The sequence below is a fragment of the Balaenoptera physalus genome (genome assembly GCF_965194825.1).
Source record: "Balaenoptera physalus genome assembly, chromosome: 5".
Taxonomy (NCBI): Eukaryota; Metazoa; Chordata; class Mammalia; order Artiodactyla; family Balaenopteridae; genus Balaenoptera; species Balaenoptera physalus.
The window spans coordinates 30,874,261-30,891,029 of record NC_138884.1 but is presented as its reverse complement, the minus strand read 5'-3'; the positions used below and the strand labels follow the sequence as shown (position 1 = coordinate 30,891,029).

At 37.8% G+C, this 16,769-nt stretch overlaps 2 protein-coding genes across 8 annotated transcripts in view; one reads left to right on the top strand and one right to left on the bottom strand.

The window, feature by feature from the left end:
• The window catches only part of ABCE1 (ATP binding cassette subfamily E member 1), a 36,688-nt gene extending 21,181 nt beyond the window's left edge, over positions 1–15,507 (bottom strand). The window contains exons 1-10 of one of the 4 annotated variants that reach the window (XM_082463394.1): positions 15,355–15,473; positions 10,596–10,640; positions 9,644–9,777; positions 8,536–8,621; positions 5,767–5,864; positions 4,636–4,753; positions 4,137–4,274; positions 3,907–3,976; positions 3,592–3,688; positions 2,580–2,669 (exon numbers count right to left, since the gene is read on the bottom strand). In XM_082463394.1, the coding sequence (XP_082319520.1) occupies positions 2,580–2,669; positions 3,592–3,688; positions 3,907–3,976; positions 4,137–4,274; positions 4,636–4,753; positions 5,767–5,864; positions 8,536–8,621; positions 9,644–9,746 (800 nt within the window). In that variant the 5' untranslated portion in view covers positions 9,747–9,777; positions 10,596–10,640; positions 15,355–15,473. Of the gene's footprint in view, positions 1–2,579; positions 2,670–3,591; positions 3,689–3,906; positions 3,977–4,136; positions 4,275–4,635; positions 4,754–5,766; positions 5,865–8,535; positions 8,622–9,643; positions 9,778–10,595; positions 10,641–15,354 lie in introns of all 4 variants that reach the window. The other 3 variants (XM_082463397.1, XM_082463396.1, XM_082463395.1) reach the window with 3 other exon arrangements.
• Positions 14,069–16,769, top strand: part of ANAPC10 (anaphase promoting complex subunit 10) — a 106,484-nt gene continuing 103,783 nt past the window's right edge. For 2 of the 4 annotated variants that reach the window (XR_014264086.1, XM_082463474.1), the window contains exon 1: positions 15,568–15,699. The gene's annotated coding sequence lies outside the window, so the exon portion shown is untranslated. Of the gene's footprint in view, positions 14,956–15,567; positions 15,700–16,769 lie in introns of those variants that run through there. The other 2 variants (XM_082463475.1, XM_082463476.1) reach the window with 2 other exon arrangements.

Genomic DNA, 16,769 nt, shown 5'->3' with positions numbered 1-16,769 from the left:
CCCTACTTTCAAATGGAGCTTATGCAGAAGTCCAAAATGTTAAAAAAGATTTAGGGGAGCCACTCTATTTTCTGAGGGTTTGGGAAGAAACAATAATCTGCATCATGAGAAATCTATGCTATGAAAATTTACACCCTACACTTAATTTTGGGTTATCTGTTGGTTTTTAACCTTCCTCTCGCATTACTGTTCCCCTCTCTAATCCATCCTCTATTTCTTGTTGTTTATCAGAGGATATGAGCTTCAAAATCTTTTTACAGCATTAAAGACTAAATGTATGCCTTGATATGTTATAGAATTTCAGGATGCAGATATACTTCCTGTAACTTTTTATTATCAGTCTATTACTACAAAGAGATTATTTTGACCCTATACCTATAAAAATGAGACCCAGCACATCTGAGAAAATGTCTAACAATCACTTTCTTCGCTTTGTCAATCTAACCTGTTTTGGCATGTTATCCCTTTTACAACTATGGTTACTGCCCTCTCATAATATAGAATGTAGTGATTTGGCTGAATATTGAAATACATGGCACCTGGTTGTAAATTATTATCCTTTTAGCTTTTTTATTACAGTTAAAGCATTATGTAGTATTAAAAAAAATATGTGTAAATGTAGATAATATCTATGATATTCATTTCAGTAAAACAAAGGAATATAAAAATGTTTTATAAAAAGGTATTAGGGTTGAGAACTACTGACTTGACTGCGTGTGTATTCTTTAATTTACCTTATCCTGAAGTCCCTGAATATTGGGACATTTTATACTCTTACTTTCCCCAAAGAGGCTATCATAATGCCCTGGTCTATGTATGAAGTGAAAATTATGGCTACAGTTTGGCTCAACTAAGACTGTCTCTTTACCACTGATATTCCAAGTTTTACTTCAAGGTATGTACATGGATCATTTGCTCCTTGAATCTATGGAGTCAAGTTTTCCAATTCTGGAAAATACCCAGCCATGACCTTTTCATAGCTTTATTTTTCAGACTCTTATTAAGATATATGTAAATCATCTTCTCATTCTATTCTCTCTTATCCCATTCTCCATGTCTCTGAACCTCCCTTCTGTATTTCAATCTCATTCTCTCTGCTGTATTCTGGTAACTTGCTCAGACCAACTTTTCAAGTTTCTCACGCTCTTTTCTGTTGTACCTAACCTGTCTAATCTGTCCAGTGAGTTTTCAATGTCATGACTATACTTTTAATTTCTAGATTTGTTTGGGTTTTTTAAACATTTACCTGTTGCTTTTTTGTAGTATCATATTCTTAGAGTTTTAAATCTTCATGTTTTAAATTATTTTAAATATTATTTTACAGTCTCTTTGAGAATGTCACTCGAAGTTCCTGAAGTCTAAATTCTGCTGTTTGTTGTGTCTACTGACTCATTTGTAGACAGTTTCCTCCTATCAATTATAACCCTGGGCTTAAAGCTCTTGAGCCTTGACCTGTAGAAATCCTGTGTGACCAGGGTTGCGGGCATCTGCTTCCAGAGTGGTTTTGTATTTGCTTCATCTAGGTGCCACAGAACTGAAGACTCCAGGGCCCTCTTGTTATATGACTCTCTTAACACGGATGGCTCTTAGACGGCCCTGATTACATACATCTCAATTCCACACCCCTGTGAGCTGCCGGTCCCTAAAGAGATCCGAAGGGGAGCCAGCCCTCCATGTCCAAGGATCTTAGTGAGTGACAGGTGTATGTTTCCTTGACATCCTCCTGTGTTTCCTCTTTTGCTGAGAAAGCAGTCGTTTGAGAGTCCCAGCACTTTGTGTGATAATTCAATACAAGGCCTTGCTTCTTGCCCACAAGTGGTTGTTAAAGCTCAAGACTTACTACAGAGACAAGCAACGTCCCCTCAGGAAAGCCATCCTTGTTCTTCTCCTGTAATTTACAGTTCTCTCTTTGGTTTTTGATCCCTAGGGATTTCTCTTGCTCTCTTGTAAGATTAGCTATGAATTAAATCAGCTACTAAAGAGAGGAACAGAAAAAAGCCCTGGGTTCTTGCCATATCATAAATTTGAAACCTAGAAATAACTAGCTTTTCTGACCTTAAAACATCTTCATCTGCAAAATGGGAATACCACCTAGATTCTTACTTACAAGATTACTGAGGCGCAAATGAGATAATGGATATAAAAACTCTGCAAACTACAAAAGCATCCTATAAATACAGGATGTTGTGATTACTTAACAGAAGTTTTTAAGAACTCCCTTGTGCTCAGTAAGACCTGGGAAACGAGAATTACTCTGTTCTAAATTGTGTGTATGAGTGACATATCCATTTGAGGATCTGGTAAAAGTTAAGGATCTGCTTCCCAGAAATCCATACATATATGCCAAAATTTGCATATCACTACAGAGTATTCTTAGGCTCCCTGGAAACAGGTATGGTAGTAAATGGATCTTGCATTAAGAATCTCTTTTCTAGATAGAGGAAGGTAAGTTCAAGCGATAGCTCCAATGACTAAGATGGAAAACACGCACACGTATGTGACATTGATGGTCCCAGTGTTTAAACTTTGTGAAACTCCTCAAACAAAACAGCACAGGCATATACCAAATCTGTACTTACCTATCTGGATTTATTAGAGATCGTATAGTAATAGCAGCCTTTAAACGCTGCTTGACATCTAGGTAACTAGAAGGTTCATCAAACATTAAACTATGAAAAAGAAAAGCAAACATAATAATTTGAAAGGCAAGTATGATAAAATTCTATCTTGCATGTTATTTTAAAGCACTGAGATATAGTTTCTGATTTAACAACAACAAAAATCCCCTTATAATAATGAGGAGCCCACCCCATAATGGTAAAAATTTCTGTATTCTGTTCAGAAGTAGAAGGAAGAAAAGAAATTACAAAAGGCAGGACTGCATATCAAGTCTGGGGAGAGACTCCCAGATTAGGCTAACTTACAAACTGTTATCTCCTCATGAAAAATATTCTGATATATTCCGAAGTAATTCAGAGGGCTCTCTTAATTGGCTAAAGTCGGTTGCACTAAAGCAGACAGAGTTTTTGGAAAGGAGGGCTCTGCCCAGAATTACAGAATACTTTATGGAGAAAAACTAGCCTGCACTGGATGCCAGAGTAGAAGTATGGAAAAAGATGAGAGCAAAAAATATCTGGGAGAAGAAAGGCATTAAAAGGTAGAAAGGAAACTTGCCTTTTTCACTTCCTTCTTCTCTCTCACATGACAAGCCACCCTGATTTAGGATAACCTAAAAGACCTGATTTTCCACTTGAGCTATGGAAAACCTTGCCGGCCTGGTAGGAGAGCTTCATCTTAAAAAAATGTCCTTCTAATGTATAAAAAGAGTTTACAAAATAAACAGCTGACTTCAGATTAAAGAGCTCTAGAACCCGTAAGTTGTAAGGTACTTACCTAAATGAATTTTTTACCCCTGATGGAATAACAGGGAAATGGGCAATGGATGCACAACTGCTTCAACATCTGACCTCAAAGTTAGAATATTAGATACTCTTTCTATTAATTTCTCTCAAACCACTGCTCTATTAGCAGCATTATAAATAAAAACTCTAAAGTAAGGATAAGATTTACAAAAAGTATAAAGTAACCTACATATCAGCTTTCTGTATACAAACGACAGCACAGGCAAATCTCTGCAACTCTCCTCCTGAAAGATCTTCAACATTGCGTTCTTTTAGATGGGTTAAATCTACAAAGAACATAGAGGCATTGTGTTCAATGTTATTTTATTTTACCTCTTCAGGATAAAATGTATATTGCAAATCATTCTGCGTTTGAATATTTCTGTTGAAAATACGACAACTACTAGAGATTTTTCCATTTATTTCAGTAATCCATATAAAGATACCTATCTTTATGAGTTACGTTCAGGGCCTATTAAAACACATACACAAAATAAACACTTACCAAGCTGCTGACATACAACTGCTTGTGACTTTGTTTCATCTTTCCGGTCCAAAATAGACCCCACTGTCCCCTGCCATAATATATCAGAAATAGTATTATTTTCCTTCAATACTAAAATTCCTTCACTATTAAAAAGAGTCACAAAATAAAACAAGTTTACTTTGATTTATCTTTTATATGTCCACCAATATTTGTAATACCCACTAAATTCCTCCTAAAAAGCAACTAACCTTTGCAGCCTTGGGAATCTGGTCTACATACTGAGGTTTGATAATGGCTTTTAGGTCATCTTCAAGAATCTTGGTAAAGTAATTCTGCAATTCAGATCCACGGAAGTAAGTCAAAATTTCTTGCCAATCAGGTGGGTCCTAGAAATATATATATAATTATCTGAATTTAATAATATAATTGCAAAGAGGATGAATGTTATACAAAATAGAACACATATCCAAATAGAATACCTCTGCTTCTAAGATAATATTAGAGGTGGATTTAATTTCAAATCAAGAAACACCAACTCATAACAGTTTACGAAAGCTCAGAATTATCAATTAAGCAGCATAAACAGATTTTACCTAAAAAGGAGTTTCATTTATAGTTTCTCAGCATTAATTCCACAAATAATCTTGAAAGTAAGAACATTAAAAAATAAAATCACACATACTCTCTCCTTCATAGCCTCATAAAACTGAACCAAGACATTCATTTTTATAAGGTGGTAATACATACATCATATTTTCCAAGGTTTGGCTTTTGCTTTCCTGCTAAAATTTTTAAAGCAGTTGACTTTCCAATACCATTAGTTCCAACTAATCCCAAAACTTCACCCGGACGAGGAATAGGCAACCTGTCGTAAGTGTACAAAAATAATAAGACAACTCAGACTTATGTAGAAAAAGTGACGTAATACCAGAATGATGTATTTTAATGCACTTGTACTCCACACACATTCATTAATAAGCCAAAAGAGATATATGCCAGATATTATTGGCTATTAGGAAAAAACAAAAACAGCAGCCAAGATTAACTTAAACTGTTGTTAGAAATGCATCCACGACTAATATTACTCCAAATTTTACTTATTCAACTTTCACTCAAAGTCTATTCTAAAGTAACAATTTTTCTTTACAATATAAGGCTCAGTTTTAATGTATAATAAAATGCTTTGGTAGAAAATTGCATAGCAGGTGCAACCTCACACTGTCTTTCTTTTTTTTGGCCTGTCATTTACTTACAAGGAGAGAAGTGCCACATCAACCAGAAATATTCCACTTCATTCTCCCTGCTGCAGTAGGCCCCTTAAAGCTGGCAGGTTGAGAAATACCTTTTTATTCATTAAATCTAGACTCCTAGATTCAAAATATTAGTGTTCAGCAGATTAAAAACCTCAAAGAATGCCTGTTATTAACAATATACGTCGAAGTCCAGAGTAATATTCTCTGTATATTATGAGATTAATAGATAAATAAAATCAAGATGAGTTCCCTTAAAAGTAATTTTGGGGATAAGGATATTATTAACAACAGTGATTCTCACCCCCAGTTGTATATTAGAATCACTGGGAGCCTTTTCAACTTACTAAGGTCCAGACTGTACATCCAGAGATAAGATGTAATTCAACTGGGCTGAAATTACCTGGGCATTAGTAGTTTTAAAAAGACCCTCAGGTAATTTTAATGTTAGCTAGAATGAACCACTGACATATACAATATGATTCTGCATGATGTTATAATACTGTATTTTGCTTTAGTGGATGCAAAAGTTAATACCACTTTTTTCCCATTTTTGTTATTTTTCTGAAAATTCCAAATGGATTTACTCTTGACTGAAGCAAAGAAGAATGCTGACTTGGAAATATACCTGTGAAGCTTGAAGGCGTTGGCACAATATCGGTGTGTTGTTTCTTTTTCCAAGTTGCTTGGTAAATTGACAATTGATAAGGCGCCAAAGGGGCACTTCTGTTATTTAAAGTAAAGAATTAGTTTTCTGTTAATTTTTAGAAATATAGGCATGACTAAAATGAACAGATGAAGAAATTTTTATAATTTATCTTCCAAAAGTGGGAGTTTCACACAGACGTAAAGTACTGTTTCATTTCCTATCCTTTGCTTAAAAAAGTTAAGTTCCTTGAAGGCAAGAATCATATCTAATAATTCTGTACTCCCCCTCGTGACTGGTATAATCCTGGACATTTAATGTGTTTAATACTTACTGAAAAACCTTACAGAACTGGAGGCTTTTGTATGAGAAGGTTAAGAGCAAGATAAAACACGGTTATTGAGCATACAGTTCCCTATTCAGTCAATGAGAAATGCCTTCCCTTTATCTCCTTCTTCCTGTCTCTGTATGCTTCCTTTTCTACCTTGTAAAGTCCTTTAAGGTCATGGATTGTACCTTTCTTGGTCTATTTATGTCCCAACAACAGCTAGCATAGTATTTGCACAGAGCAAGGACTAACGTCTTTCCATTGTGATTTGTAACCATCCCATACGAAAAAGATACTTCACATTCCAATTGAGTAAACTCACATTAGGAAAAAAAAAAAACCTCATAGAAAAACTTATTCAAATAATAAGTGACTATCAATCAGATAAATGCCCAAGGAACAAGAATGGCAAGAATTGGAAGGTGATTTAAGAGTGGTAACATGGCTAGAAAAATTTCTCAGAAGTACAGACAACTATAAAGGTACAACCAAAGAGTATAACCTCAGATTAGAAATCTGTTTGGCAGAACTGTTCAATGAGCTCAGAGGACTAATTCAAAAGTCTCTGTATATAAAGATTTCAGGGAATTCCCATTTTCTAAGTTATAAGAACATAGAGGTTTAAAAAGCAAAACTCTTGTTTGTTTTCTAGCAAAATAATCACCAACCTCTAACAAAAATTATTAATTCTTTACACGAGACTTTTTTTGCAAATGGAATTACCTCCATTTACAGAATCCTCTATTACTCCATCAATGTACATAAAATGCTTATAGGCTGCAGGTAATTTAAACTTCTCTTAATCTACAAAGAAAAAAATAGCCACATCGCTCATATATGTGGTGCATTACAAGTATCTTAGTGTTCAGGGGGTATACACTACCCGCCCCAACCCCCCAAACAATTCATCACATCAGTTTCTTTTCAGCCACTGAAGTGCATACCCCAAATTCTGGAATCTCATTTTTCTATACCAGTGAAGAAAGAAAATAAAATCGAATATATTGTTCAAAATAAGATTTCCACCACCCAAAACACTGGCAGGCAGATAATAAAAGATTAGTAAGGGGACTTCCCTGGTGGCGCAGTGGTTAAGAATCTGCCTGCCAATGCAGGGGACACGGGTTCGAGCCCTGGTCTGGGAAGATCACACATGCCGCGGAGCAACTGGGCCCGTGAGCCACAACTACTGAGCCTGCGCGTCTGGAGCCTGTGCTCCGCAACAAGAGAGGCCGCGACAGTGAGAGGCCCGCGCCGCAATGAAGAGTGGCCCCCGCTCGCCGCGACTAGAGAAAGCCCTCGCACAGGAACGAAGACCCAACGCAGCCAAAAATAAACAAATAAATAAATTTATTAAAAAAAAAAAAAGATTAGTAAGTATTTGCTGGAAGAAATAACTCCTGCTTATATTTTCAAAACAAGAAAAAACGCTTTCAGGTACCAAGCTTGGTACTTCTGGATACTTAACTGAGGATTCAGAAACCAATGTAAAATACACAAGCCTTATTAGAAAAAATAACAGGTGGTATCCATATTTTGGGAAATCTTTCTAAAATATGTTATCTGTAAATAAAAATAACTAATTTAAGAACTTTATACACTGGCTCCTAAATATCTTTTATGAACTAAAGTTGGAAATCCATCATTCTTTAGTAAAACGCCCTATTCAAACCATTCAATGTAACAAAAACTGAGGTATTTTGAAAAATTACACTATTGGGATAAATCCAACAATAGAAGAATGCATAACGCAGCAAAAGCAGTACTTAAGGATTAAGTTAAATTAAAAAAATTTTTTGGCTGTGTCCATTTTTATTTAAAAGTGTGAATTTAAAATTAAACACAGGGACTTCCCTGGTGGCGCAGTGGTTAAGACTCTGTGCTCCCAACGCAGGAGGCCCGGGTTCGTTCCCTGGCCAGGGAACCGGACCCCACATGCATGTCGCAACTAAGAGTTTGCATGCCACAACTAAGGAGCCCTCGAGCCGCAACTAAGACCTGGCACAGCCAAATAAATAAATTTAAAAAATAAAATTAAACACAGGCTTGAAAAAAATGTTATGTAATATGACTCATATTTTTTGTATTTATATTTCAAAAAAGTTCTGGTAAAGACTTGGAGATTGTCCTTCTCATAAAAGGGTGAAAAAAATTAATTTTGGTTGGAAATGGCTTTACGAAGTTGCATACAGCAAAGATAACTTTTATTTTATTATTATTTTTTAAGGATAACTGTTAAGTGGGGTGGTTAATTAATTGAAAAAGCAATAATAATATTGATATAAGAACACGATTTTTCTGAATTTATATTCTTTATTCAGTGTTTTATATTTGGCTCTTTAAAAATAGTTATAATGTATTCAGAATTTTTAGATTTCATTTTTAGGTTACAAATTTGATCCAATAAATAAAATATCACTTACTTTAATACAAATACCACAACCAATACAAAGAGTTTCAGAAATCCATGCTATTTTGCTCTGGGAGACAACCTCTATGCATAATTTTCCTGGCAAAGGAAAAGACAGAATTAAGTCATTTCTCCTGATGTTCTAATTTTCTGAACACGGTTATTTGGGCAATTCTGGCTCCAAATTTTCATATAGAATCAAATTTTTAAAAACAAAGGCCACAGAAAGAAATACATTTGAGATAACGTCTTAAATCAGTGCTTTGTATAGATTACTGAACTTAACTACTTATATGAATACTCTTGTCAAGCAAGGCAGAGATGACTCTAATATGCTTACTTGTTTAATCTACTACGGGAAGAAAATATGCTAATAAAAATACGGCAGATCCTAAAACAGCTTTACTTTTAAGCTGACTGACCTGAATATATAATCCATAAAATATGCCTTGAAAATGGTAATGTACACCAGATAAGGGAATGAAATACGTTAGCTAAATCAGGGAAGCTCCCCAAAGGTTATGTGGATATCTAATACACAGACAAAATTAAACCTGGCATTAGGGATATTAATAATGGAATTTCTGAATAGCACGGTAGACTGTAACACATGACATCTAAATTTTCTTTTAAGATTTAGTAAGCTTATACCTCACTAGTATATTTAAAGTAAAAATTATTTAGTTTAGCCCTTAAAGACTACCAACAATTCATCAATTCTGAATGGTCGTAAATTTATTTAATCTTGAAAATATAGCAAAACCTCATGAACAGTCATTCATATTAAGCTTTTTTTTTTTTTTAAGGAGAATACTACCAAATATCAATACAAACATCTTGGCAGTCCTTTCTTCATGACTTAAAGTAACCATAGGATTTTGTAGAACAGTAAGAATCTCAGTAATTTGAACTCTGGTTTGATTTTGTATTCAATGAACTTAAACAGGATCATTTAGTCACAAAGCATTAAAAGAAATTTAGAACAAAATCTGGTCTTATTTTTACATTTTAAAGAAACTAACGGAGGAGAAAAGTATATACTAAAGCCTAGAGAACCATGAAGACAGTGTATTTCTTTTAAAACCTTCTCTTATCCTTAAATGATCCACAGAACAGCTTACCCATTCGAACCACAGGGCAACACTTTTTGCACTCCTGCCGACACTTCTTAGGTTTACATTTGTCATGGTTGACAATAGCAATTCTTGTTAATTTATCCGCCATAATTCTAAGGAAGTAAGAATATCCAGTTCCTCTATTAAAGAAAAATTAACAAAATTATGGCATAGTCAATGCAATTAGTTAAGAGAAATAAGTCACAGGCATAAAAAGTTAGACAGGAGGAGGTAAGTTATCACTATATTCAGATATTAATACCTGGAACTAGTTAAAAAAAACTAGTAAAAGCAATAAAATAATTTGGTACGGTTGGAAAAACAAAATTTTACATATATTCCATTCATCAGAAGATTTATATAAAGAAGGAAAAAATACCACTTTCAACAGTCAGAAAAAAGAAAAGATCTAGGGATCAACTTAACAAGATATATATGCACATGTGCGGAAACTTTCAAAATACCACTGAAAGACACAAAAAACCTGAACAAGTAGAATGACATGCTGTCTCAGTTTCCACAATAAAGAATAGTCAATATCAGAGATTTCAACCTTCCCTGAATTTATATATTTAATCCAATCTCAAGGAGAAAAAAAAAAACTGAATCAGACAAATCAAATCTAAAGCTCTTATGCAAAAAGAAAAGTAGTAATAGCCAGGAAAATGGAAAAGAGCAAGGGGGAAGGGGGAACCTACACTTGACATATGAAAAAAATGATATAAGGCCTCAGTAATTGATGCTGATACCACTGTATGAACACAGACCAATGAAACAGAATAGGAAGACTTGACATGAAAACATACATATGATAAAGGTGTTTACTTCCTCCCTCAAACTAAGCATCACTTCATGGCTTAGCCAACTGACAACAATGCACTACTGATGGAAATGGCAAATAATTATTAAGGGTGTAACCATCATGTTGGTCAACTGGAAAAAGTAAAAACTGCTTTACCTGGGAATTTACAATATGGCCATAATGAATTTTATGTTAACAGCACTGAAATGAAAAGGAGACCAAGTAACTATATGTATATACTCACTTTTGGAGCTTTTGAAAGTCTTGATATTTAACAGCACCATCAATTATGTAGTTGAAGTCAAAGTTAACTTAATCTTTTATAATATTGGGCTTAGTGATAGACATTAATTTTCTTAGAATGTGATTAAAGTAAGTAATTAGAAAAAGTGCCTTACTACTCCAGTTTATTACAATATGTAATGAAAGAACCTGAAGCCAAAAGATTATTGACCAACAAAGACATTCTGTTGGCTTTTTCTATCCATGACTGTGATCCTCTATCTAGATTTTTCTTGACAGACTGCTTCCTCATATAGAACTCTCCAGTCCTTCTCATACCCCCTCAATATCATTAGGCTTGGAGGGGAGGAAAAGATCTTGCTCCTCAGTACCGCTCCCAGACGTTTATCTCTCCCTTCTCACTAAAAACAGCCACTTTTGCCTCTTAGGTCATCCCCCCGCTTTAGTCATTTACCAACCATCAGATCACTCCCTCCCATTCTTTGAAATTTCAGCCCATAGCTAATGTCCACTCTAACAACTCTTATCATAACTCTTGGTGATTTCAGTATGTTCATAGATGATCCTTCTATTAACAGCCTGTCCTCTCAGTTCATTAACCTCTCTCCTCTAGTGATCTTGTCTTTCACCCTACCTTAGCCATTCATTCCTTTGGTCAAATCCTTCACCTTGTCATTACAAATAACTGCATTTTTTCCATAACCTACCTTTCAAATACTCCATTCTCCCACCACCATTCCTATCTTTTCAGTTCACCTCTCTCATACACAACAATCTAACAATCCTTTGAACTCCCCTATTCCTCAGACCTAACACTATCTCTCAATTCTACCACATTTCCACTGTCCTTCAGCCTTTTGTATCTTTGTATCTCTGTACCCACCTAAAATTCCGTCGTCAATCACTTACACCCTTATTTATAATCCTGGTTAAGCACAACTCTTCACCTGCACACATGCAGCAGAAAATGGGAAGAGAAAAAACAAAGCCATGCTGACTAGTATCATCGTAAGTGAAACTATGCCAACCAGCAACCATACTATATGTATTTCCACAGCTAAGTCCCTTTGCAAACTAAAAGATATCTGCTAAGGAGAATGTTCCAACAATTCTCTCTCCTGTCTTTCACATCATCAACTACTCTTTCCACCAGCTTATTCCCATCAGCATTCAAACACTACATTATCTGACCCCATTTTCCTCCGTTGCTTCATTTCTCCTTCCTTTTATAGCGAGACTACGTAAGAGTTGCCTATAGTCAGTGTTTCAAATTTCTTTCTAGGTATTTTCTCTGGAATCCATTCCAGCCTTTAGTGCCCATCATTCTATCAAAACAGCTTGTCAGGTTATCACTGTTTTTCACATGGCTAAAGCAAATGGTTGTCAATCTTTGCTTCAGGGTCTTGGCACTTTCTGCTCCCTCTGACTATAATGCTATTTCCCCTAGTGAGTCACATGGCTCACTCCTTCAGGTCTTTAATGTTTATTCTCAGTGAGCCTTCTCTAGCTATATTACCAAAAAATATAAAACTCTCTTGTTTTATTCTTCTCCTTAGCTCTTTCTACTATATGACATAGTATATATTTCATACATATGTGCATATATGGTATATGTACACGTTTACTGTGTGGATGTATATATATGCATTTACATATTCTCTCTCTACACACACAGACAATATTTTTCCCTCTCCAAGCAGAATGTACTCCATCATGAGTGCAGGAATTTTTGTCTGTCTGTTTATCCCAGTGGCTGGACCAGTGCCTACCACATAGTAGGAGCTCAAACATTTCTGTTGAATGAAATGAGAAAATGAATTTAGACATAGTAAATCATTTTCCTGTAGGTTAAAACAACTTCAGGAGTCTTGCAAGTTACCAATATTTTACAGTGACAGTTATCCACTAAAGTGTATTATTGAAAAAAAAAAATCACCCAAAAGGTGACTAAAATTTTATGTAATAAACAGTTATGCTGACAGGTTCACTTTATCCCTTTATAACCTTTAATTTTATTTATTTATTTATGGCTGTGTTGAGTCCTCGTTTCTGTGCGAGGGCTTTCTCTAATTGCGGCAAGTGGGGGCCACTCCTCATCGCGGTGCGCGGGCTTCTCACTATCGCGGCCTCTCTTGTTGCGGAGCACAGGCTCCAGACGCGCAGGCTCAGTAATTGTGGCTCACGGGCCCAGCTGCTCCGTGGCATGTGGGATCTTCCCAGACCAGGGCTCGAACCCGTGTCCCCTGCATTGGCAGGCGGATTCTCAACCACTGCACCACTAGGGAAGCCCCCTTTATAACCTTTAGAAACAGGTCCAGGCAAGCCTCCTAAAGATTAGAATAAGAAGAAAATAAATGACTTTTGAACTGCTACAAAAAAGCTATCATTCTGTAAGTGACAACTCCCTAGAAACTGAAGATTCTTTAGTTAGCTATTAAAATAAAACCGGACACCATATTAATTATGGTGAATGAGCATGATGAATTCCCCTATAGGGGATAAATCTTCATTGATTTATCAATGAAACTGCTTATGTTAAAGTTTATTTCTGCCAAACTACTAAAATGTTTCACCTACTATTTCAAACCATTTAAAAAACAAAATGACTGTAAAAGGTGATTTTTATAAAATAAAAACCTCCCAGAGATGGTTAATAAGCTGATTTATATAAAAAAGTGATAAATTATAATGCATTTAAGAAAAATGAATACAGATTCTTTGTAGAACTGTTAATTAACAGTGTAAACACTATTATTAGTTAAATTTCTATGTTAGTTTCAAGAATTGAGAAGAAAGATCCCCTCCTTTTTTTTGCAATGAGAAAGACATAGCACATGAAAGCTTGGAGGGGAAGACTGTAGTAACTGACTCCTTGAAGATATTTCAAATCTGAAAACTGTGCTCAAAATAGGTACTCAAGGGACTTCCCTGCTGGCTCAGTGGTTAAGAATTCCCCTGCCAATGCAGGGGACACTGGTTCGATCTCTGGTGCAGGAAGATCCCACATGCTGCGGAGCAACTAAGCCGGCGAGCCACAACTACTGAGCCTGCGAGCCACAACTCCTGAAGCCCACGCGCCTAGAGCCCGTGCTCCACAACAAGAGAAGCCACCGCAATGAGAAGCCCGAGCACCACAACGAAGATTAGCCCCTGCTCGCTGCAACTAGAGAAAGCCCGCACGCAGCAACGAAGACCCAACGCAGCCATAAATAAATAAACAGATAAACAGATAGATAGATATAAAAACTTATTTAAAAAATAGGTACTCAGACAATGACCTTCACTGTCATTATTCCAGCTGAGGAAAAAAGGAAGTGAGATATGGAAACCATCTGCAGTCTAAGACCAAAATTATTTTAACACCCTGTGAAAACATTTGAAAGGTTGCTGTTAACGAATGATGCTTATGTCATGTGAGATACTCTAACCTATGCTATTGCAGGTCATTAATTTTATAAAACATATAAGTTGGGAGTGGTGCACAACTCTGGCTTCAGAGTCTTAAATTGAAGACAATTAAAAGGGACACTAAATTAATAACTGCTTTCTCCTTACCCCACACCAGCAATTATATTAAATATTCTTCCTAAAAAAATTTTTTTATAGGGGAGAACAAGGCTTTTCACTAAAACAAGAACAACACTCTTTGGTTCAGATACAGATAAGAGCCCTTGATTAACACTGACAAAGCATTATCGTCAAGCAAATGGTATAGAATGAATATTCTCAGTATCAGGGACAAAGGTACCGAGGACTGCAACACACATGCCACTGTCATAAATGCCTAGTAAGCAGTCCTGTGGAAGAGAAGGCGAAGAACCCTCAAGCAAAACAAAACACACTGTTCTGAAGGCTATTTCTCACTCTTACGATTTTACCGTAAAAAATGAGAAAACGGGCTTGCGTAGTTTATGGGATGTGGGAATCGGCTTTAGCCGTCGTGCCTACAATGCACGAACCACTGAAGGGAAAATAAAGGGCCTTTCAGTAAAGACCTGATCTCAAGGAGTTTAAGATATGATAAAGGAGAAGACGGAGAAGTCACCAAGGGGGAAAGTGCTATAGAAGCGTACCCGAAATGTTAAAGGCGTTCACCTGGGAGATTATTTGAGCTAACCCTGGTTACAGGAGAGTACACGCTGCTGTGCGAACAGTGACGTCTGGCCATCATGTCTACAGACGGGGAGCGGACAAGCAGGATTCGACTTCATGGCGGCAAAGATAATTCACTCATTCCACAATCCCCAAACGGCGGAAGAAAAGGCTTCCACAGGTGCCAGGGGAAGAGTGGGGGTAGTAGGGGACGCTCTACGTTCTGAAGGCGGCTGTAGGATTCAGCCCTAGGGCAGGAGCGGGGGAAAGCGGGGAGTGGAGGCTGGACCACTGAGGGGATGGCAGCTAAGGCCATCTTCGTGTCCCCTGGCGGGGGTGGCGGGCCGCAGTGGCAGAGAGCCGAGTCAGCTGGAGGGAAGCGCGAGGCGTCCCCAGCTCTCGGCGGCGCCCGCGCTCCGGCGGTTCCAGCTGTCTCGCCCAAGCCGGCTGCCACGCGCCGCCGCCGTCTCCACCGCCGCCACCTGAGGCCTAACCAAAGGCTCTGGGAAAACGTCCCTACGGTGTGTAGACCGTGGCAGACTACAGCTAAAGGCCAAACCCTTCCAGGCTATTCACGTACCTGGAGAAACAGATTCCCCTTGCGGAGGGGAACGCAGAGGCCAAATCAGTTCTTGCTTTCACTTCTCGGCCACACAACGTGTTCCTACGGCCACCGGCCAAAATGGCGGTGCCCAGCCGCCGCCTCACGCATGCCACAGGGACGTAGTGCGCGTGCGCGACAGGGCGCGCTGGGCGGAGCCCTGGAGGGAGGTAGGGCGAGACGGCGGGGGACTGACGTCATTGTGCTGCGACCCCAATTGACGTTGTTGGGGAAGCGAGGCGGGCCTGGGAAGCTGAGTGGGAGTGGCGCGGAACTGCAGCGGTTCCTGAAAACCTGAGTGGCGGCAAGCCGGGTCTGCGAGCTGTAAGTACGTGGGCATTCCCCGTAGTGGAGAATGGTTCCAGCTTAAGCAGACGGGTTCTCTTCCCGAATGTCAATCTCCTTTTACGCTCTCGATTTCCTCAAAGCTGGTGGGTCAGGAATGGATCCTTAGCCGCTGCCTATTCTCGCACTTCGGGCAGAGGTGTCAAGCAGAACCCACAGAGTCTGGTCCAGACACTGCTCGTGGTGGCGTTCTCTCCTTGGCCTCAGCTCCTGAACGGTGTGCCCACGAACCCGTTCTTCTCCGAGTTCTGTGCTTTATCCACTTGGTGGCGTCCAGTACCAAGTTCGGCAGTTGAATTCTGCTCCAATAATAGAGATGGGCCATTGTTTTGGACAATTTGACATTTTTGGACATTTGGCAACGTGGCCACAGGTTTGATCGTCTCATCCCAGACCTTACTTAACTTGCAGGTGGCAAACACTTTACGATTGAAGCTATTCATTCATCCATTTATTCATTCAGTAAATTGCTGATGGAGCGTTTAAACCTCAGGCCTTTCCGAAGTTTGCAGTCCAGTGTCTATTATTATTTAAAGAGTATCAAGTGCCTGTGTGGAGATTAGGGAACAACTGAGATCTGACAGGAGGTGTTAAGGAGATGGTATACAGACCTTTTGGCACAGGTTTGTAACAGCATTTACGTATAACGATGTTCAGTAGCTCTAACTTTGCACTACGGAAGCAGTGTTACATGTTGTTCACAATCCACTATTTTTTTTTTCACGTTTGGATATGCCTACCAAGATTAACAAAAGATGTGAAAGATGAAGTAAACTTGTGGTTTAGAATAGGCCAGTTATTCACTTCTAGACCTTAAAGGCATTTTTCTGACTTTATGTTCTATGGTAAGAGCACATATAAATGGAGCTTTTGACAACTAATGAGCAGATGTGATTTTTCTCTGCATCACTTAACGGATTATTTAAAACGTAGGCCAATATTTACATATTCCTGGAATAAGAGTATTTCAGTCTGACTTTTCTAGGGAAAAACTTCATTTGGATTGGAATTTTTGCTCATAGAGGTATACAACTGCATAGCATTATAGT